A 24,548-nucleotide genomic window follows, 5' to 3' on the forward strand; every position below is an offset into this window, starting at 1 on the left:
GTCCGATTCAGAGCACTCACACTTCTCAAGTGATCCAGGAAACAGGCACTGGGCACGGTTCGGATAGCATAGTGTGAGCAGACCCTAAAAGTTAATCTATAGTGCCAATTCACTTATAACGCATGTCTTTGGACTGTGGGAGGAAACCGGGAGAACATGTAAACTCTTCACAGAAACATCGACCGGCCCAGTAAGGACGTGATCCAGTGACGTTCTTGCCTTGAGGCAACAGTGCAAACCACTGTGCCACCGTGCTGCCCTATCGAAGAAAAGGAGATGAGTAGGGGTTGAAGAGGGGATTCTTCAAGACAAAGATAACTGAAGTAAGAAACTCTGCTTATTTATGGTGTGTTAGGAATAATCTGATTGATAAATCATGTGTTAGCTAATGCGGGACCAGCCTTAGTCAATCATAAGCACATGATCCTCTCGAAAATATATGAATCAACTACACTTGTTATGTTGACCAATTGTAATTTCATGCAAAAAAGACTTATTGACAAAATTTAATTTTGAAGAATATTGTTCTTTCCTTTTCATTAAAAAAAAAAAATTAAATGAATACATTTTGGTCTTTTAATCTTTCCAAAAAAATCTAGGAAAAAGAAAAACAAAGAGCAGTTTCAACAAACACATTACACAGAAAAACCATTTCCAATGTTGATGATCTAAATCTGAATATTAAAATATTTACTGAAGGATGATCTGCCACTAAAAAGTTTTTACCTTCACATTTATCAAATATATAAAAACAGGAAACAATCATATTTGCTCTGAAATGGCTGAAATTGTGATTTTCCAGTCAGAAAAGTCATCATTGCGACCGTTATTGCCAATTACGTTCAGAATGGACAGGAAATACTGATGATAGAGAATAATACTCACTCATAATCATTTTTTATTTATATAAGAGAGCGAATGTGGAACTAGACAAATAAAAAGCTTATTAGACTCATCTCAATCTTCATATCCATCGCCCAAACCCATCATTTTTGACGTGTTCATGATTTAAAGCGAGACACTGCATGCAAGAGCACAGTTTTTTCATGCACCTGTCACTTTTGAGGTTTTGGGCTTTTTATAAACAGATTTTTTAGTGTTCTAGTGTAAAGAATACATTCATAACATACTTTTTTGGTCACACTTTATCAATTTATGTCTGTACATTTCAAGTAGAAAATATTTTCTCAAATTAAGTTTTGCATTGAACCATAAATCTCCACGTCAGCTGCATTTACAAAGACCAAACTTTATAGTTTTATGCATACTGTGTATATAGGGCGAGGCAGTGGCGCAGTAGGTAGGGCTGTCGCCTCACAGCAAGAATGTCTCTGGGTCGCTGGTTCGAACCTTGGCTCAGTTGGTGTTTCTGTGTGTAGTTTGCATGTTCTCCCTGCCTTCGTGTGGGTTTCCTCCGGGTGCTTCTGTTTCCCTTACAGTCCAAAGACATGTGTTACAGGTGAATTGGGTAAGCTAAATTGTGCGAAGTGTATGAGTGTGTGAATGTGTGAGTGGATGTTTCCCACAGATGGGTTGCGTCCGGAAGGGCATCCGCTGCGTAAAAACTTGCTGGATAAGTTGGCGGTTCATTTCGCTGTGGCGACCCCGGATTAATAAAGGGACTAAGCCGACAAGAAAATGAATGAATACTGTGTATATGTCAGTGGTGGGCATAGATTATTTTTTAATCTTGATTAATCTCTCAGTAATCTTGGAATTAATCTAGATTAATCTAGATTAAAATGGCTCATTTGAATTCTGCCGAAGGCATTCAGAATATGTGTGCTACCCAAATTTTACTTACTAAAAGTAGGTCTTTGAGAATGGGTTTGTCAAGCTAGATGGCGCATTAGACCAGGGGCTCATCTCCTGTTTCCAAAATGCATCACAAACTGCTTAAAAAACTGTTTTGATAATTGGTGATGAAACTGAATTTTTCAATAAGATGTACTTGTGTTTACTAACTGTTTATTCAGTTAAACATGAATTTCAACTGTAAGCCTACATGAGCTCGAAACAGCGATTTTTGATCACCTTAATCCGAGTAAAGTCATAACTAAACTAAACAGAAATGAAATTAAGACATGTGGAATATGCATATATAAGTGGCATTATTAAAGTAAACACTGCGATCAAACTATTACCATCATGTAAGTCTTTTCGCCATATTTTCCGACAAGATATACACACACAGCTGTCAGTAAAGGAGGTCAACACAGCATATATTCCAGCATATGTTTTATGCAGCGGATGCCCTTCCAGCTGAAACACTCATTCACACACAAACACTTCGGACAATTTATCTAACCCAATTCACCTATAGCGCATGTCTTCGTACTGTTGGGGAAACCGGAGTACCTGGAGGAAACCCACGCGAACACAGGAAGAACATGCAAACTCCACACAGATATGAAACAGCTGAAACTGACCCAGCCGAGGCTCGAACTAGTGACCTTCTTGCTGTGAGATGATAGTGATACCCATGGCGCCACTGCATCGCCCAGTATCAAATTAAAGTTAATTTTCTTTTACCTGCAGTGTCTTATCTTAAAAACACAAGAGATACACACAAAGAAAATACAAGACAAATGCAGAAATTTCAGAGATTCACTGAATGTGAGATGATGGAAAGACAGAGGACAGCAAGTGATGATGGACGCAAATTGGCCGTAAATCTCACTCAGAAAGGTACGTCTGACACCAGAGGACGTCTCAACTCTCTCTATCTGTCCTTCTTTTTCTCTCCTTCTTTCGCAAGACTGCTTTCTTTCACCATCAGAACCGCAAACAACGCTTTCATATGCATTTGAAAAACAAAAAAACCCATCAACTACACATGGATGGAAGGAGAGAGAGGAGGAGGGGGGATTTCAAGGTGCAATATTCATCTGGCTAGCCTGACAGGATCTAATACATTTGTTTCAGACGGAAAATTAATTTTCTAATATTAAAAAGGTCAGAAATGAAGCATGGCAATAGCGGCCCTTTTGTCATCTTTAACAAATTATGCGAAATGCTGTTGTCAGATTGGTGGGGATATCAGGGCCATGATGAACGATCGAGGTAATCAGCCAATCAAAAAGAATCCCTCGCTCTCCGTGATAAATGGGCTGGAAAAGCAGCGTTTTACGCCGGAGAAAGGTCCATTTGTTTCCTTATTCTTCCACCCTTCTTTCTCTCGCTCCTTCTCTTTTATTTTTTTCCCTCTAAACAAATACTTGTGCTCACGGACAGATTATATAGACTTGCTTCACTAACTTTAAGTCATTTTCTCACCTGACCAGTGTTCACTCGACAGTGTAATATGGCAAATTGTTTCGGTTTAAAAAACGCTCAGGTGACTTTGGCACTCAGAGAGATGGATTGAACACAAAAGCGCAGCAATGAGGTGTTTCAAATGTAGCTAAATATAGGCACAAACAAAAGATGAAAAACTTGATGAAACCAGTTAAACTGAAACACTTTAGCATTAATAAACTGGTTAATTATGACTAATGTAGAATGTGTCTAAATAACGTTTTTATATGGTGTTAAATAAATTCTCTTGATCAAACATATGTGATAGTTCTTTCAACATTCATTAATCAAAACCATGATATATATATATATATATATATATATATATATATATATATTTTTTTTTTTTTTTTTTTCAAATATTTTATTCAAAAGCATTAAAGGGATAGTTGAGCAAAACATTAAAACTACCTCGTCATTTACTCTCCCTGATGTGGTTTTAAACTTTGTGTTTCATTCTTCTGATGAACTTAAAAGAAAATACTTTAAAGAATAGTGATTGGCACTTATTACTTTCAATAAAAGCGAAACTAATTTAAAGAAAGCAAAATGAAGCAAAGCAAAGCAAAGCAAAAAAATGTAAGAAAAAAAAAAGACACTCAGCAGACGTTAAGGCTGATTTATACCTCTGTGTCAAGCGAATGCGTATGCTCGGGCTCACCAACGCTACTGCACACCTCTTAAAAGATGTAACTACAAGTCACAACAATGCAGAGCGCAAGCTCTGTGATTGGCCAGCTTAGTAGCGGTGACGAGTGTGGGAGGTGCGGAGAGCTGTGAGCTCGATGGAGCGATTGTGAGGAGTAGCGTGAAGGAGCTCCCAGATGGAACTTGTTGTTTTGTGTTTACCTTATGATTAAAGTTGTTGCACACCAGCTGGTTCCCGCCTTTAAATGAGCGAGTTTTAGCTTCTTGTACTTTAAAGTAGTGTTCAGAAAAAAACAAAACACCCGTGAAGAAACTTGACACAGAGGAACATAAAAACGCCTTGCCAGCTAGCGTTTCGGAAGTGTTATTGCAGAGCAACACAGACAGCATGCAGAAGTATAAATCGGCTTTTAGTGGTCAGAGAGACAAAACAAAACCTTAGTGGTTAAAGAAATGGAACAAAACAAAACAAGACAAAACAAGACAAAAAAAACACACAAAAACAAAAACAAAAACAAAAACCAAAACACACACAAAAAAATACACATAGTGGACCTAGTGGTTGAAGAAATGTTACAAATAAAAACAAAAAAAAAAGCCATTCTTAAAGTCATTGTTAAATTCCCGTTAACCTGCCTGTATAATTTAATAAGTTATTCTGCCTGTATAATGTGGGCAGTGTAACGTAACTGGCAAAAAGTTTTCTCTCTGCCAGAATGTATTTGGCTTATACTGTATGTATAGCCTATTGTTATGCAAGCTTGTATATTAACCAGGAGAGGATGGTGCAATTAAACAGTGAGTGTTGTAGATTAGCATACATTAGCTTAGCATGGTGTGTGTTAGTATACTGGGCACATGGAGCTGGTTTTGGCAATGAACTTGCAGCCTTGAAGATTAATTAGTATCAGTACTACAGTGCGCAGTTGTTTATAAAAGTGTGTCTGTGTGAAATGATGCTTTTTCTTTTTGAACAAATTGTCAGGAGAGGCTTAACCTTCAAAAAATCTAAATGTAAACAAAATGAAAACCTCTGATTTATGTAATAAGTTATTTTGTTTGATGTAAGCCTGTTTTTTTCTTCTTTAAATATTAAATAAAGAAAAGGCACATTGTTGCAAAAAGGTACATTTTGTACAATAATGATAATAGTAATAATAATAATAATAATAATAATAATAATATTAATAATAATAATACATTTTATGTTTAATGTAACATATTTGTAGCAAAAACATTAGAGTAATGCCTCTAACTGTTTAAAAAGTATATTAAATAAATAAATCAAATAAATTAACAAACAAATAATAAAAAAATTAATTAAAACATAAATAAATAAATAAATGCTGAGGGTGTCCAAACAATATTATCATAGAATGCTAAATATTTTTTCCTTCTTTTCATGGGTCATGTTTAAAAACAGATGTCTAATATATTGTGTTATGCTTTGAATGCTTTAAGAAAAAATTAATAAAATAAAATAACCTCTGATTTATCTATTGTTATTTTGTTTGATGTAAGTCTGTTTTTTTTCTTCAAATATTAAATAAACAAAAGAGACATTGTGGCAAAAAGAAACATTTTAAATAATAATAATAATAATAATAATAATAATAATAATAATAATAATAATAATAATAATAATAATAATAATAATAATAATAATAATAATAATAATAATAATAATAATAATAATTATAATAATAATAGTAATAATAATAATAATACATTTCATGTTTAATGTTACATATTTGTAACAAAAACATTGGCGTAAAATTCTGTTTTTTCTTTAAATATTAAATACACAAAAGGGGCATTGCTGCAAAAAGAAACATTTTGTATAACAACAACAACAACAACAACAACAACAACAATAATAATATATATATATATATTTTTTTTTTTTACATATTTTTAACAAAAACATTGGACGTATGCCTCTAATTGTTAAATAAATAAATAAATAAATTGTTGAGGCTATCCAAACAATATTATCATAGAATGTTAGTCATCTAATGTATTGTGTTATGCATCAAATTCTCTAAGAAAAATAAAATAAAATAAAATAAAATAAAATAAAATAAAATAAAATAAAATAAAATAAAATAAAATAAAATAAAATAAAATAAAGAAAAGATTCCTTTTAGACACACCTGGTAGTTATTTTATACTCAATATAATTTTGAAATGAAACAATAAAATATTTTATTTCTTATTAAAGGTCAGACACAGACATCCGATCTAGTTAGAATTAGTTCTTAAATGAGTTACTTTCATTCACTGGTCGCTTTCAAAACTTTTTTTGCAACAGAATAGCATCAAACATATCTAATAGTTTCCTCAAAGCAGAAAATAATGCCTATAATGCTTTAAAAAGTGCACCATACTGCTGGAATGTGCCAGTGGGCAGTGGCGATGCCCTCCTGTCAGTGGCCTGGCACAGAGATTGGCATCCCATAGCTTTGATTTGCGCTGTGTCTAATGTGATTACCCATAGAGAATGCAGCCAGTGCCCGTCTGGCTTGAGATCTCGCATTGCCATGCACATTTGTCAGTGTGTTTGTGTTTGTTTGTCAGTATAGCTGTGAGATGCTCAGTGTGTGCTTTTGGGGAGGGAAGTGTTTCCCCCGTCCTGATTTCTTCTGCATTTATCAGTCAAAAACCCCTCCACACCATATTGCGAACCACAACAACAACAACAACCACCGAACGCATAATCCAAAAGTACATCCGAACCCAAACTGCCACACAGACATTAGCAGCTCATATTTGCGGCTCATCTCACATTAGCATACTAATGTTTGTATATCATGTTATATTATTTAAAAAGGCCACTTCATCATGTTAAGCAAACTCATAGTTGCATAATAATATGATGGATGTTGGTTTGTACTCAGAGAAACCACATTTTTTTGTTTATGTTTTCATGTTTTACTTGCATTTGCAGTTGGAATGGGGTAAAAATAGGCTTTTTAAGTTTACATGACAATTCTCTCTATTGACTACTGACTGTTTATTGGTACTAATTTGAAGAATAAATAGTACATATGAAGAATATAAAGAACGCATTCTGCATGATCTTATTCTTATTGTTGTTAAGTAACAAATTACAAATATTTAAACTACAGTAATTAGAGTAATGTGGACTTCTACTTTCCCTTGAGTACATTTTTTAGTGCAGTTTCAACTTGCTTTTGAACTTTCCTTCAACCTGTAGTCACTACTTTTTTTTCCTGTCTATGGGGATTACAAAAATAAGTGCTGTAATTCCTGTCGAATCAAATCGCATATAGAAGTTAAATCACATCATAATGAACTACCTCAAGATATTGGACGATTTATAATTGCAGCAAACCATTTGGAAGCATTTAACGTGTCCTAGAAAATGTCCAAAATTTTCACACGCAATGACCCCCCAGAGACTGTTTATGTAATCCCGCCGGTCCTACGCCACCCAACCCGCTCCGAGCTCGTATCTAACCACCGACATTCCGGAGTCTGTTACTCTAACAAGGAGGCTAAAGACCATGGCCTCTAGCGTCTGTCGCTAGAGCACCTTTAGAGGTCAGAGGAGTGAGGTTTACCTACGCACCACTCACTAGCTGGCCTCCGTTACATTTAGATGCATGCCACTGATGAGAAGATGACTGATGTTGACTGTCTGATGATCTAAATGGCCTTAAACACCCAGCAGGTACAAGACGTCAACACAACATCAGATTGACGTTGTACCCCAACGTCATGGGGACGTTACATTTTGTTTGGAAATTAAAATCAGGTTGACGCCAGACAATCAGGCCGACATCAATGTCCAACATTCATTAATTTTCTTGTCGGCTTAGTCCCTTTATTAACCTGAGGTCACCACAGCGGAATGAACCAACAACTTATCCAGTACGTTTTTACGCAGTAGATGCCCTTTCAGCCGCAACCCATCTCTGGGAAACATCCACACACACTCACTCACACTCATACACGACAGACAATTTAGCCTACCCAATTCAACTGTACCGCATGTCTTTGAACTGTGGGGGAAACCGGAGCACCCGGAGGAAACCCATGCGAACGCAGGGAGAACATGCAAACTCCACACAGAAACGGCAACTGACCCAGCCGAGGCTCGAACCAGCGACCTTCTTGCTGTGAGGCGACAGCACTACTTGCTGCGCCACTGCGTTGCCTACAATGTCCAACATTCAACCTAAAATCAACCAAACATTACCATCTATTGATGTTACAGCTTGATGTTGTGTGGACTTTACCACTTTGACGTCTATAAGATCCTGGATTTTGGTTGCCTTACCTGACAAATGATCGTCAGTATTTGATGTCAATATGACGTTGGTTTAAGATGTTGGCTTGACGGTGAATTTCACCCTGATGATCCCTCGGTTCCAGCTCGCATCTCAGTCTGCCTGTCAGACATTTCACACTGGATGAAAGATCATCATCTTCAGCTTAACCTCACGAAAAAGTAAATGCTTGAAGTTTTTGCCAACCCGACTCTACATCATAACTTTTCAATCCAGATGGATAGGGCAACCATTACAACATCCAAAACGGTGAAAAGACTTCTCTAAACTTCTCTGACCACATTTCTAGAACTGCTCGATCGTGCAGATTCGCACTCTATAACATTAGAAAGGTTCGACCCTTCCTATCTGAACATGCAGCTCAACTCCTTGTTCAAGCTCTTGTTCTCTCCAGACTGGACTATTGCAACTCTCTACTAGCCGGGCTTCAGGCTAACTCTATCAAACCTTTTCAGCTGCTTCAGAATGCAGCAGCACGAGTGGTCTTAAATGAACCTAAAAGAGCACATGTCACTCTGCTACTCATCCGTTTGCACTGGCTGCCAGTTGCTGCTCGCATCAAATCCAAAGCTCTGATGTTTGCTTACAAAGCGACTTCAGGCTTTGCTCCTTCTTACTTGCGTTTTGTGAATGAACGTCGCCTCGTGGTTCCATCCCAAAGAGGGAAGAAATCACTTTCCCGAACTCTCGCGTTCAATCTGCCCAGTTGATGGAATGAACTCTCTAACTGCATCAGAACGGCAGAGTCACTTGCTGTCTTCAAGAAACAACTAAAAACTCAACTATTTAGTCTCCACTTTTCTTCCTAATCTGCAATTGCCTCTCTGGCTCCACCGCTAACTGTATGTATATATATATATATATATATATATATATATATATATATATATATATATATATATATATATATATATATATATATATATAATTACTACTGTTTTGCTTCTTACACTTTAAATACCTGAAACTGTGTAAATTGCTTCCTTGTCCTCATTTGTAAGTTGCTTTGGATAAAAGCGTCTGCTAAATGTAAATCTCTTTGAACTTGTGGGGGAAACCAGAGCACCCGGAGAAAACCCATTCAAACACAGGGAGAACATGCAAACTCCACACGGAAATGCCAACTGACCCAGCCGGGGCTTGAACCAGCGACCTTTTTGCTGTGAGGCAATCGTGCTACCCACTGCACCACAGTGATGCCAGAATATCAACTTATGCACTGTTTATTAAAGTATATAAGTACAAATCCGGGCAGCACGGTGACACAGTAATATTGATACATTAATATTGTTCATTCTTAATCCGTGTTAGTAAATACACCAACATTTACTACTGAAACCTTATTGTAAAGTACGACCAATTAGTGATATTGCATCATAGTTTAATTTTAAGTTATGTAAACTGATTCCCTTTTCTCTTTAGTTTGGTGCAGTTTTCTTACACTAATCTATGTTTTATCAAAAGCGCTTCTGGACACACTTTTTTTCAGTGTATCCATGTTACATATTTTTCAGCTTCATTCTAGAACATTCTTGATGTGCATTTGCTGAATGGTTCAACATCTGAATCTACAGCACTGACACACAGCAAGCCAAGTACATTACTGTTGCCTAAAATAGCATGGCAGTGTTAACATCGGTGTGTGTGTGACGTCACTGCTCGTGTTTGGCAGAGGGCCTTGAGGATTTGTGGTATATCGCTTTGAGCAACTAAACTCCAGGTGGATTGTTTCTGTAATAAGTGTACTGCAAGTCGCTTTAGATAAAAGCATCAGCTTAATGACTAATTACATGCAAGGGAAATAACATTTCCTAGTTATGTTCCCTCAGTGACCCCTCTAAGTGATAGCTGAACTTCTGACTTCCATGTGCTTAAACTGACAACAACTCAATCTTATTGTGAGCTTGTTATTTGCAACAACTACACACACACAAAAAAAAGAAAAATAAGGACTATGATTTCCCAAACTCCACTAAATCTCTTTAAAAGGACAGAAGGGAATGAAACAAGGACACAAATTGTGGGATCCAGAGAGAGCTATGAAAAGTTTACCTCTCCCCAGAGTCTCTCTCTCCTGCCTGCACACACTCTCTCCTCATAAAACCAGCATCTTACACATCTGTCCAAACTATAGCCAGTGCTCTTCTTTTCTTTTCTTTTCTTTTCTTTTCTTTTCTTTTCTATTCTTTTCTTGAATACGAGTTGAGGCACTGAATGTATAAATAGGCTTAAAAGGAATTTGACTGATAATTTAATTTTAGTAAAGATAATAATTACGGTGGCTTAGCGGATAGCACTGTTGGCTTACAGCAAGAAGGTTGCTAATTCGAGTCTTGGCTGGGCTAGTTGGGGTTTCTGATTGGAGTTTGCATGTTCTCCTCGTGTTAACGTGGTTTTCCTCCGGGTGCTCCAGTTTCTCCCACAGTCTAAAGACATACACTATAAAGTAGGTAAATTGGATGAACTAAACTGGTCGTAGTGTATGAGTGTGTGTGAATTGGTGTGTATGGGTGTTTCCCCATACTGGCTGGAAGGCCATACGCAGTATAAAGCATATGGTGGAATAGTTTGGTTGGTTCATCCCGCTGTGGCGACCTCTGAAATAGAGACGAAGCCAAAGGAAAATGAATGAATTATGACTAATCTGATGAATTTCATACATTCACTCATTTTTCCGCATTACTATTTGTTGTATTTTTATAAATTAGTGGAAAGCCAAAACGATTATGCAGTAAAGTCATTTGTAAGTCGCTTTGGACAAAAGCGTCTGCTAAATGACTAAATGTAAATGTAAAATGTAAATTACACCACGAGAGAAAGAAAAAATAATACTAATTGCAGAAATAAAACCTAGTCACATTTTTATCTTTGTCAAGACACCACCATAAATTCATTCATTCATTTTATTTTTGGCTTAGTCTCTTTATTAATCAGGGGTCACCCCAGCGGAATGAACCACCAATTATTCAGAATATGTTTTAGCAGTGGATGCCTTTACAGCTGCAACCCATCTCTGGGACATATGCTGGATAAGTTGGCGGTTCATTCCGCTATGGGGACCCCTGATTAACAAATGGACTAAGCCGAAAAGAAAATGAATGAATGAATATATGGTGGTCAATGCAAATTAACACATTAACACAAGTAACATGTCTAATGTTTTAAATAAGCTTTTTTAAAAACAACATTTTTAAAAATTGGGAATTAAAATAATGTACCAAAATCATATGTGGTATATACTATCACCGGCCACTTTATTAGCTACATCTTACTTGTACCGGGTTGGACCCCCTTTTGCCTTCAGATTTGCCTCAATCCCTTGTGGCATAGATTAAACAAGGCACTGCAAATATTCCTCAGAGATTATGGTCCATATTGACATGATAGCATCATGCAGTTCATGCAGATTTGTCGACTGGACATCTATGATTCCAATCTCGCGTTCCACCACATCCCAAAGATGCTCTATTGGATTGAGTTCTGGTGACTGTGGAGGCTATTTGAGTACAGTAAACTTTCATGTTTAAGAAACCAGTCTGAGATGATTCGCGCTTTATGACATGGTGTGTTATCCAGCTGGAGGTTGCAATCAGAAGATAAGTACACTGTGGTCATAAGGGGATTTAAATGGTCAGCAACAATACTCAGGTAGGCTGTGGCGTTGACACGATGTTCAATTGGTACTAATTTGACCAAAGTGTGCCAATAAAATATCCCCAACACCACCAGCCTGAACCATTGATTCAAGGCAGGATGTATCCATGCTTTCATCTTGTTGATGCCAAATTCTCACCCTGCTGTTCAAGTTTTGAAGCAGAAATCGAGACTCATCAGACCAGGCAACTTTTTTCAAATCTTCTATTGTCCAATTTTGGTAAGCCTGTGCGAATTGTAGCCTCAGTTTCCTGTTCTTAGCTAATAGGAGTGGCACCCGGTGTGGTCTTCTGCTGCTGTAGCCCATTCACCTCAAGGTTGGACATGTTGTGCGTTCAGAGATGCACTTCAACATATCTCGGTTGAAACGAGTGGCTGTTTAAGTTACTGTTGCCTTTCTATCAGCTCAAACCAGTCTGGCCATTCTCCCTTGACCTCTCGCATCAACAAGTCATTTGCACCCACAGAACTGCCGCTCACTGGATATTCTCTCATTTTCAGACTATTCTCTGTAAATCCTAAATATGGTTGTGCGTGAAAATCCCAGTAGATCAGCAGTTTCTGAAATACTCAGACCAGCCTGTCTGGCACCAACAACCATGCCACATTCAAAGTAACGTAAATCACCTTTCTTCCCCATTCTAATGCTCAGTTTGAACTGCAGCAGATCGTCCTGACCATGTCTACATGTCTAAATGCATTGAGTTGCTGCCATGTGATCGACTGATTAGAAACTTGCGTTGACGAGCAGTTGCACAGGTGTACTTAATAAAGTGGCCGGTGAGTGTAAACATCCATAAACTGTCTATGTTTTCTGGGTATAAGTATTTTAACCATTTTTTTTTTAAAATGTTCCATATATACAGTATGTATGGGAAATTAAGCAAAACTAGATAAAAATACATATTCTGAACAAGTATATACAGTAGAAGAAAAAAAATAGACTTTAATATGTTGCTAATGATTAAAATCTTTGGTAAAACTTTTTAGTTTGAGGGGTCATTCATTAATTTTCTTTTTAGCTTAGTCCCTTCATTAATCAGGGGTCGCCACAGAAAAATAAACCACCAACTTCTCCAGTATATGTTTCACAAAGCAGATGCCCTTACAGCTGCAACCCACCACTGGGAAACATTCATACACTATGGACAATTTAGCTTACCCAATTCACCTCTACTGCATTTCTTTGGACTATGGAAGAAATCGGAGCACCCGGAGGAAACCCATGGGAACACAGGAAGAACATGTAAACTCCACAAAGAAATTCCAACTGACCCAGCCGAGGCTCGAACCAGTGACCTTCTTGCTGTGAGGCGACAGCGCTACCCACTGCGCCGCACTAATACTTGTCAATTATTAGTCTTTATTATGTCATACAATTATTCATATTAAAATATGTCTGACACGATTTTTGTGGTACATAAAATAGTCAAAATAATTGAGAATATATTGTAAATACATTGGTAATACTTTATTTTTATGGTCCATTTGAGTATTAGTAGACTGTGTGCTTAATATCTGTTGATACTGGTCCTTCAACAGACGTTTAACTGACTATAAGAAACTTTGCAGGTACATGTCAACTTACACTACACTACAACACACCCAACTCCAACCTAACAGTCTACTTATAATTTAATGAGAATTAGTTGGCATGTAAATGCAATGTAACTTAAATTCAACAAACGGACCATCAAAATAAAGTGTGACCAAAATGTTTGACCGCCATAAAAGAATCTAATATATTGTTTAAGAATCTTGAAAAAAAGTATCAGTTTCCACACAAAAAAAGCTGATAATCTTGACAATCTTAGGCACCAAATCAGCATATTAAAATGATTTCTGCATGATTCTGATTGAAGACTGTAATAACGGGTGCTAAAAATTCAACTTTGCCATCACAAGGTTAAATTACATTTGAAATTATTATTATTATATTATCACTGAATATAATAAAATTAAAATTGATATTGTATTAATAATACTGTATTTTAGTGCGGGGAAAAAATCAGCCTTGGTGAGTATAATTGTACCTTTTGTTGAACCCAATGGCAGTCTTCACCTGACAGATTCCCTACACACTTTTCTTTCCGTGACTGCTATTGGTGGATTAAATGAAATCAGTGTTATTGTGTCAGCCTGGTCGAGGTGCTCAATCAAACAGAGCAATCAAGTAAAAAGTACATCTGCTTGTTTGGCTCCTGTGGAAAGCGTGCAAAGGGCATCTCCACGCATGCAGAAGCCCACATCACAACTATATGCAACATTCCTCATATCTAACCTACCAATGTAATGAAGCGTATATGTCTGTGTTTGTCAGGATGTGAGGGACATGAACGGATCACTCTGCCGTGAAGCAACACATTGATCAGTGTGTCAGGCCTGGGGGAAAGGTTAAGCCGCGTGGCGCTGCCCTGCGCTCCTGAGTATGCCTGCCGCTCTTATCAGGATGTGAAAGAGCAGGAAAGGGCAGGCGATTCCCAGGACAGCATCTGACCTTCACTAATCCAACAACCTCACTCTTCTGCTATAATTAACATAAAGGAAGTCGAGGCGGTGCTTTCTCTCAGACAAAAGCTAGATGAGTGAGAGTGTGTGTGGGAGACTCACCTGGGCTGAAAACACTCCCACAGATTCACTCATTGAGAATAATGCTGAGCTGTGGGTGCTTTGAATAGTTTGTTGCTTCCTATATGCTGAGCCAGGCTGTTATACATACTATACATAACCTTGCATTTCAAAGACAGAGCCAAAGTGTGTGCCTTTGTGATTTTTTTTAGCTGAAGTTCGGTGTAAAAATGCTTTCTCTTAACCGACTTTAATATATGCATATGCAGTATCCCCTAAACACCCAACACAAGAACATTTGCTTAACTAATGGCATGTGTTTTGGGGCAGAACAGTGTGTTCTAAAAATTAATGAAAGATGTTTTTTTTTTTTTTTTGTAAAGATTAAGTTTAGCTTTGTATCCGTTAAATCATTTCCAGGCATTTTCACCCACATATTTTCCTCTTACTGGATATATATACACCATGTTTTTAAAGCAAAAACAGGAAACTATTTATGCCAGGCCCATGGCCAGGGGAGGTTCGGGTGGTTTGAAAGTTCCAAAATTTGCCATACCTGACCTCCCTGTCCATTTTTACTGGTATTACTGGTATACTGGTAGACAAAAGCTTTAGGACCAAGCAGAATCCTCTGTCTGGCTTCACAGCAAGTAGAACTCGCATTATTCCCATTCGCAGTCCACGTTTTTGACTTCAGCAAAAACGTTAAGACCAAAAATTTTTAATCTATGAGTTTATTTAAAATCAGGCCATTGTTGATATCTAGGAATTTTTTGGAGAGGCAGTAAAAAAGTGCTTTATTATTGTTAATGTTTTTTTATGAATAATCTTTCTGACTAAAGTTTAATGTGGTGGCCAGTTTGTTATTTGCAAAAGACAGTATAATACCAAAAGACAGTATAATACCAATAGACAAGCTGTTACAGCACAAATTAGTGCATAAAATGTCACCAAAATCAAATTCCCTTTAAGACAAGGGCTGCGTCCGAAACCGCATACTTCCATAATTCAATTCAGCTTTATTTGTATAGCGCTTTTACAATGTAGATTGTGTCAAAGCAGCTTCACATAAATGGTCATAGTAACTGGAACAGTGTGGTTCAGGTTTTAGTGTTTAAGTTCAGTTCAGTTCAGTTTAGCTCAGTTCAGTGTGATTTAATCATTACTGAGAGTTCAAACACTGAAGAGCATATTCATCGATGCGTAGCTCTACCCATCCTGAACCATGCGAGGCAGTGGCGACAGCAGAGAGGGAAAAAAAACTTCACCTGATGGGAGTGAAGAAAAAAAACCTTGAGGGAACCAGACTCAGTTGGGCACGACCATTTTAATTTCTCCGCTGGCCAAAAGTCTTGTGCAGAGCTTCATTCGCCGTGGTTTAGGCTGGAAGATGGCCTCAGCGAAGACTCGTCTGTCCCTGGAGCGTCGCTGGAATCAGACTCATGTTCTCCACTCCCCACAACCAAAAAAATGGTCCCTATCCCATAATGCCCCATGAGAGAATTCATGAATGAAAGTGAGGTGACGCAACTGACGCAGGTAGGTCACGTTTCCATGACAAAATGGCGGATGTAGTACGTCCGAATTCTATTCATACTTTTCACATTCATACTGTATAGAACGTACTTTTTTAACGGCCGAGTAGTACGTTTAAATTCAAATGCAGTACCTACTGAGTAGTAGGCGGTTTCGGACGCAGCCAAGTAATTTCACTCAGCGACCATCTTTGAAATGCCTCTCGAGCAGTATGCTTGGGCTTTCTGTCTGAATGGGGAACATCAAATTCTCCAAAACTACTTGCCAAGCTTATGATTGTATTTTATTTTAGGAATCACCAATAAAAGTCAACAACAACTGTCATAAGTTTTGTTTCTAAATGTTTGAATCACATAATAGCTGCAGAAACTCATGTCTAGCCCAAGTCCCTCCACCGGAGTATTGTCAGTCTATACCGATCGAGGATTGGCTCTTGTACTAGAAGGCGGGCTTTATTAGTCATATTGACCGTTACACTTTTCTCCATTCAAAACTTTGCGAGTGACAATCATTGACAAATGCCTATTGGTGTAAAGGTAGTAAAAAAGTATTATCAATAATTTATGAACAACTATAATCCGTTACTTTCCCCTCCACAAAATGTTTTAAGGAAGAGTGGGAGGAAGAATTGGGAGTGGAAATTTCGGAGGAAATGTGGTTTGGAATGGATATTAATAAACACTCTATTAATTCTAGACATTGTCTTATTCAATTTAAATAATTCATAAGTTACATTATTCAAAGAAAAAACTACATAGAATCTTCCAAAATATTTCACCTCTTTCTGACAAATGTAATGCATCAGATGTGGATCTATCTCACAGTTTTATTTTTTGTTCTAAGATACAGAATTATTGGGGTGTTGAAGTTGCAGTTACAACCAGATTTAAAGCTTGTAATTCTGGGATTCTCTAAACAAACGCATTTGTTGTCAAATACACAACATAAATTGCTCTCATACTGTTTAACTACTGCCAAGAAGCTACTGCTACTGTTTTGGGAAAAAAGGAATCCCCTACATGTAAACTGTGGCTTGGAGAAATTGCCTCTATTTTACATGTGGAGTGAATTAGATACTATTTGAAAAGAAAACTTGAACAATGTGACAAAATTTGGAATCCTTTTATGTGTAACCTTGAAAAAAACTCTCATAATAATGCATCATTTCTGTAATGTTTTAACATGCTTTGTCATCATACTCTGTTGTACAAACAGGTCTTTGTAACAAGTTTGCTTGTTATGTTATGTTAAAAAAAAAAATAATAATAATAATATATATATATATATATATATATATATATATATATATATATATATATATATATATATATATATATATATATATATATATATATATATATATATATATATATATATATGAGTGACATGTCTTGCGTATTCTACAGTCTTTGTAAAAATGCAGAATATAAACCAAATATTAAATCCCAAATTAATAAGTGCAAAAAATTCTGCTTCCCAGGAAAATGACCCCACTTTTAATAGCTGGCTACTGGCCTGTATGCATTTTCCTCTTTAATTACACAAAAATGGTCGATCTTTTTCCAGCAGTATCTCACAGGAATTTGTAACTTTTGATTAACACTACCACTAACTTTTGAGTAACACTGATTTAGTGGCTAACTTGTACAAATTCGTATGATCTCATTTGTACAATTTAGTATGTTTTGCTCATCCCCCAATGACAATTGGGTTTAGGGGTGGGGTTGGGTGCCACATCTCCTTTTTAAAAATCATTCATTCATTCATTTTCTTGACGGCTCAGTCCCTTTATTAATCCGGAGTCGCCACAGCGGAATGAACCGCCAACTTATCCTTATATAAGTTTTTACACAGCGGATGCCCTTCCAGCCACAACCCATTTCTGGAAAACATCCACATACACATTCACACACACACTCATACACTACAGACAATTTAGCCTACCCAATTCACCTGTACCACATGTCTTTGGACTGTGGGGGAAACAGGAGCACCCGGAATAAACCCAAGCGAAGGCAGGGAGAACATGCAAACTCCACACAGAAATGGCAACTGAGCCGAGGTTCGAACCAGCGACCTTCTTGCTGTGAGGCGACAGCAGTACCTACTGCGCCACTGCCTCGCTTTTTTTTTTTTAAATCATGCAACTTAAAATTTTCATCTGACTGAACTCATACAAATTTGTACGTATTAGCCACTAAACTGACAAAACATAAAATAGTTACGTTGCCTCGTGAGATCGGGCTGCCTTCTTCAGATTTGTTTACACAAAAATGGTTGATCTTTGAGGCTGAAATGCATAAATCCTTAAACGTTTCAAAATGGAAGTCGGAAGGTGAAAGTCATTGTGATGTCCATGTTAACACATGTAAATGAGTGTTTTTGATGATAATGATGTCATGGATGTGCATAGTATGTGTTTAGGGGAGTGTAGATTAAAATGAAAGAAGATGACATCACTTCCCTATAGCTACTGTTTACTAACAATTTAACAGCACCAAATACTAGCCAGGCACACATAACACAGTTACAAAAATATATACAAGTAATGTAAAATCAAGATAAAACTATGTGACCGCAGTGTACATTCCTCTTACATTTCCTTTTGAAAACACTAATGGTTGGGATTAGGGCAGGATTTAGGTCAGTGGTTCACTTGGTGACATGCACAACAAACCCCGCTTTCCCTTGGAGGTGTACAAAAAATACACGCATCTGAATCTTACAGAACAACATACTTAAGCAATGTATTTCAGATTTGCAATAGTGTAAACTGCACCCTCTAGTGGATTTGTCATCTGAAATGTACAACAAAACGTACTCTGAGAAAAGTATTTGACATTTCGCAAAAATGAAGGAAGAGGCAAGTATTTCCAATAAACATTTGGGATGTTGTTTTTGAACTGTAGGGATACTCACTGGGTCCTGGTTCATCTGGACAATGAGTTGTTTGACAGCATGAAGAGTTGGATGTGCCCAAGGGGAAGGGTCCTGCCAATGACGGTTTAGATCGAAGCCCATTAGAGAACACCTGCCAAACAAATTGCAAAACACACCAACACGTTATCTTCTTTGTCAGGCCTCACTGAGAACAAAACACTATTAAATAAAATACTAAGAGAATATGTTCATATGTTCATAAGTGAATATGAACTTTAAGGTAAAGATTAGTTGTGGGCGGAGCTACCCAATAGAAATTAGACATGAATCAAGTGGAACAAGCTTTCATGTCATTTAAGTGCTAAAAGGTTACTGAGTTTACATCATCAGTCAAGCTTCAAGAGAAATAACTGCAGAAATCACACACACACACACACACGCACGCACGCACGCACACACGCAAACACACACACACACACACACACACACACACACACACACACACACACACACACACACACACACACACACACACACACACACACACTCACACAGTACATGTCCACTGGTGCGAAGTAGGCAAAGCAAATGTTTTCAATTCATTCTCTATGCTGCAGGCTCATACAGGGGATGGTGGGATTGAGAGTGGAGTGGAGCAAGCATCAAAAAGCTGTGAAATATTTTACTTTATGCAAATGAGAGACAAAAAAATAGCAAAGTGCAGAGGCGAACGCTGTATATCAACATATTTGATATGAGTAGCATTTGCGTTTGTTGAAGCCCTTAAATTAAATGTTACTAATTTGAACTCATTTTAGTTCATATGTTGTGTCTGAAATATAGTTGCGTTAACAAAAGAGTCTTAAAAGGATAGAGGTGTCATTTCAGCCTGTGTGACTATTTTGGAGAAACACAAAAATATATATTTTGAAGAATACACGCTTCGATCTGGGATATGATTTCATAGACATGGCTACTATGAAGTGAAAAACTATACTGTTCCGCATTCTGCCGTTTTATGGTTACATCTTGTGACAGCATGTGTTGATTTTGAATCATTTAGATTTAGTCTTTGTTCTGTGTCACATTTATATTTCAGCGGAGCTAGACCCATATTTTCAGTGGTCTTGTGCCACTTGTTTGGTGCACATAGAGGTTCATATGGCAGTGTTTGTTCACACATTTAATTGAACTGCACTAGAAGAGAAAGTAAAGTAAGTAAGTAAAGAAAGAGGATGGATCAATAGGTTGCTTTCAATCACCTGGTTCTGGTGATGCACAGAATTCAGATGGCGTGCAGGAAGTAAAAAAACTGAATGGGAGACATAGAGGAAAGTCTGTATTTATGCGATTTATAAGATATTTCAAAGGATATATAAATAGAAAATGGGCATGATCCTTATATCATAAAGAGGGCTGAGTTTTCTACTGAACTAAAATATATTTGCCGGTAACCGAAGCGGTACATGCTAGATAGTTACGTTACGTTACGTTAAACCACGGCGAATGAAGCTCTGCACAAGACTTTTGGCCAGCGGAGAAATTAAAATGGTCGTGCCCAACTGAGTCTGGTTCCCTCAAGGTTTTTTTTCTTCACTCCCATCAGGTGAAGTTTTTTTTCCCTCTCCGCTGTCGCCACTGCCTCGCATGGTTCAGGATGGGTAGAGCTACGCATCGATGAATTGGCTCTTCAGTGTTTGGACTCTCAGTAATGATTAAATCACACTGAACTGAGCTAAACTGAACTGAACTGAACTTAAACACTAAAACCTGAACCACACTGTTCCAGTTACTATGACCATTTATGTGAAGCTGCTTTGACACAATCTACATTGTATAAGCGCTATACAAATAAAGCTGAATTGAATTGAATTGAATTACATGAAAAATACTATAGTAAATATAGTGTTTGGAAGCATACTATAATTACTTGTATTAAACTGTGGTAGAAATTATATTTTTGCTGTGGTAAACACAACTTTAGTAAAAAATTATTCAATAGGCTTCAATTTTCTACGCTATAATCACATTATGCACTACTTTAAACTAACATCACAGTATTTATTACAGTTTGTCAGTTTACTATGCTACAGTATTCTGTATTATTCATTAAGAAAGAGTTGTACACATTATGCACTTTACTTTGTGGTTCAAAAACATGTTTATTTTAAAATTATAATAGCTTTCCCCCATGCGGATATCTTCCACACATCACATATAACAGATGAAAGCATACAAAAGCACATAGTCTACATTATTATTTATTTATTTTTGTAAGGGAAAAAGGGCTCCAAAATAATAACAGTCTAATTTTGTCACAAGGGTTGCATTTCTTTTTTGTTCTGTCGATGAGCTTACCAACAGCAAATAAACACCGCTGCTGCGCTGATGTTCACGTTATGCTTGTTTTATTCTGCCGAAACGCCAGTAAAGACTTGGATTATTGCAAAACAAGATGGAGATTTTACAGCAGTGATTACAGGGCAGGGTACTATTTATTATATTTATGATCTCCTGGAAATTGTATAAGTGTGGTGGTGTTTGTTTCTGATTTTTATATAGCACTTTAACATATGTATAGACATAGTTAGGCCTGTATATAAGCTTTATTGTTGCAGTAAAACGAATTATCATGTTCAAAAAAAGTTTGTACACATGGATGCATAGATTAAATGTTTATTACATTCTGCCTTTTCTTCTGTTTTTCAGCCAGTTTCTTGAACTTTCTCCCCATTATGAGCAAAAACGTTTGGAAGTCTAAGAGCTGTTCAGCATTTCTTATTTTGTCCGATTTAAACAATTATAAACAATATAAAACAGGAATATTTTGATATTCCGATTGTGACTCCTAGATAGAACAACCACTTCCTGCCCTCCATCTGAATTTTGATTGTCACCAATGATATCATGTTAAAACAACCTGTTTACTGCTAAATGTAAACCATGACAGGTGATTTCTGTTTATTTACGGTTGTGAATTGCATTATAGGACCTTGATCTCTGCTCTGTCGACTTTTGATGTTGAAAATTAAATTATAAAGTTTAATAAAGAAACTTTTATTGGTATTTTAACAGTTGGAATAAATACAATGGATAAGAAATTATATATAAGAAATAAGTCTACATATCACCCTAGTTTACAAGGTTTTAGCACCGCAATTTACAACACCAACCCAGACAACATATTATTTAAAACTACTAAAAATGTTGATAAAAGTAACTTTTTTCAACTTTCAAGAGTAAAAATGGTTAAAAAAGATCAGTGTCCCAATTCAAAAGTAGGTCCAACTTTATATTAAGTGTCCTAAACTACTATGCGCTTGCAAAAAATAAAAAATAAAATACAATACAATGTACTTACTCTGTTTATAATGTATTTGAGAACACTTGTGGTGCTCTTGAGTTGGGATAGGCGTAGGGTTATGGACAAGTTTGGTGGTATGTGCAGGTTTAAGGGTGGGTTAAGGTGTAAGGAATAGTCAACAGTGTATTTACAAATGTAATTCCAGAATTAAATTACAGATGTAATTACATACAGGTATTTAATCAAGCATAAGTACACAGTAAATACATGCATTTACACAATTAGTACATTGTAACGAATTATTAAATTTGATGTAAGTACATAGTAGTTAAGGAAACTTAATGTAAAGTGGGACCCAAAAGAATAAGTAAACAGAAAAATAAAAAAACAACATGAGTATTTTTTTAACAGTGTCTATACTCTCATCATTCAAAAATTAAAGTTGGAACTTTTAAAATATTTACTTTAATGAGCATATTTTAAAAGCAGCCACACTAAAAACAACCACACTGCCTCACATTTACGGACACAAAATGGTAGATATCCCTAGTGTTTTGAGCGATATTGAGCGTTTTCTTTTTCCACACCATTGGACATGCACCATCTCTGAAGCGGTCTTTCCTACAGGTCTCTGTTTATTATTTTCCTTTCCCCGAGGCAGTGGTCTGATGTGGGGGATGGACAGATGCCCGCATCCCTGCTGCCGTCCAGCTGAGACTCTGTGACTGTGACTTTGAGCTGAACCTGTAGTCAATGCTGCGGCTCTCAGAACAACACTAATCCCCAGTCAGCAAGGATTGATCCCACGTCGCCTCCTGCATCTGCTTGTGCTTCACTCTCTCTCCCTCTCTCTCGCTCGACTAAAAAACTACTGATTCAGCACCAGAGAGAGAGAGAGAGAAATGGATCTGATCTCTAATTATGGACCCCAATGGCTCTAGGTGAGGCAGCATCGGTTAAAGTTGCTGTCGAGAGCACCTGCAAGGGTCAGCGGTGGCGTATGTCGTATGTCAGGCCTGTCACCGCCATTGAACCATTGATCCACCTCTGCAGTTGTGCAGTGCTTGCGAGCTGTCACAAGGTGGCAGCCACTGATGGAGCTTCCACAGGCCTATGGGAAAAAGCTGTGCACCGCTGGTGTATTCCGAATGATCGCAGCCATTATATAGAAGCCAATAATGGGATTAGGAGTGAAGACAACACCTGCCGTGCATGACCAAACTGCAGTCCTGCTGAAGACTGGCCACTGCACACACTAATGCACATCCACACCCACTGCAAATGTCCCGTAAAGTACAGACAATGTGTACATAAGGCAGATCATGTGCTTTGACTATGATGACATAACATTCTTATGCAAATTAATATTAACCATAATGCAATTAAAGAAAAAAGAATAAGTATAAGCACTTCCATGCAACAATTTCCAACCCAGGTTTATTCTGATTACGTACTACTGTATACATTTCTAGAGAGAGCAAAATACATCCCAGAAGGTGATTTTTTTTGCATTTTTTTTTTTCACGAATCCACCAGATGCCGTTGTGAATGCTTTTTCCGATCTCAAATGTCTCTTGCGAGTGGCATTCGCGCCTGCTGTTCTTACGTAAATCCACCAGAAGCACCTGTTGACTAACAGACCAACCGACCAATACTCCACCCTCCCCCTATCAATAGTTCTTCATTGGACTCGAACCCCATTATTACGGTCAACTTTGTTCTGCATTTCAAGTCCGCCAACGTATGTGTTGAGCCACTGGACAAAATGGTAACAGCAGAAAAGCCGTCCACATGCAGGTAAGCAGTCAGCTTGTAAGCAAGAAAAGGAACGGGGTCATACCGCCCCACAACGCTTGTTTTACAGACAAAATGCAGACATAAGTAGCTCTGGCTAATCTCCAGAAATGTATATTGGGCTATGTTTTCTGAATAAACCTGTTGAAAATTTCAGTAATAATGGTTGAATGGTTGTTTTATGCTCAAAATACCCAAAATAAATGATTTTACACCCACATATGCAGCATTTTTCTGTTACGAACACATTTATACAGTATTTTAGTATCTTTACGTAGAAATACTAAAATACTGTAAAATGTGTTTTGATCAGAACTATTTTGTATTATAATAAATAAGATTAGTATTTAAAAAATAATAATAATCTAAAGTCAATAGGTAGGCTGTGGTCTCTTTAAGACATAACGCACAGATCCAATACAATGAATCACATCTAATTTCTTTTTCAGCTTTCTTTTTCACCAAAAATAGTTCTTTTGTATTTTAAAGTTATTTTGAATGACTTTTTGCCTATCATAACATATTTCTCTAATAGCTGCATTAAAAATGTAATT

General features: G+C 37.1%; 1 protein-coding gene across 9 annotated transcripts in view; it reads right to left on the minus strand.

Annotated features, from left to right (window-relative positions):
- The window catches only part of agbl4 (AGBL carboxypeptidase 4), a 685,205-nt gene that overhangs the window by 71,019 nt on the left and 589,638 nt on the right, over positions 1 to 24,548 (minus strand). For all 9 annotated transcript variants that reach the window (XR_012383709.1, XR_012383713.1, XR_012383710.1 and 6 more), the window contains one exon: positions 18,936 to 19,047. Coding sequence is in view for 4 of the 9 variants with exons in the window: in XM_073909449.1 (XP_073765550.1) it covers positions 18,936 to 19,047 (112 nt within the window). In the remaining 5 variants the exon portion in view is untranslated. The remainder of the gene's footprint in view (positions 1 to 18,935; positions 19,048 to 24,548) is intronic.

This window comes from Danio rerio, chromosome 8 (genome assembly GCF_049306965.1).
Source record: "Danio rerio strain Tuebingen ecotype United States chromosome 8, GRCz12tu, whole genome shotgun sequence".
In the NCBI taxonomy this organism is placed as follows: Eukaryota; Metazoa; Chordata; class Actinopteri; order Cypriniformes; family Danionidae; genus Danio; species Danio rerio.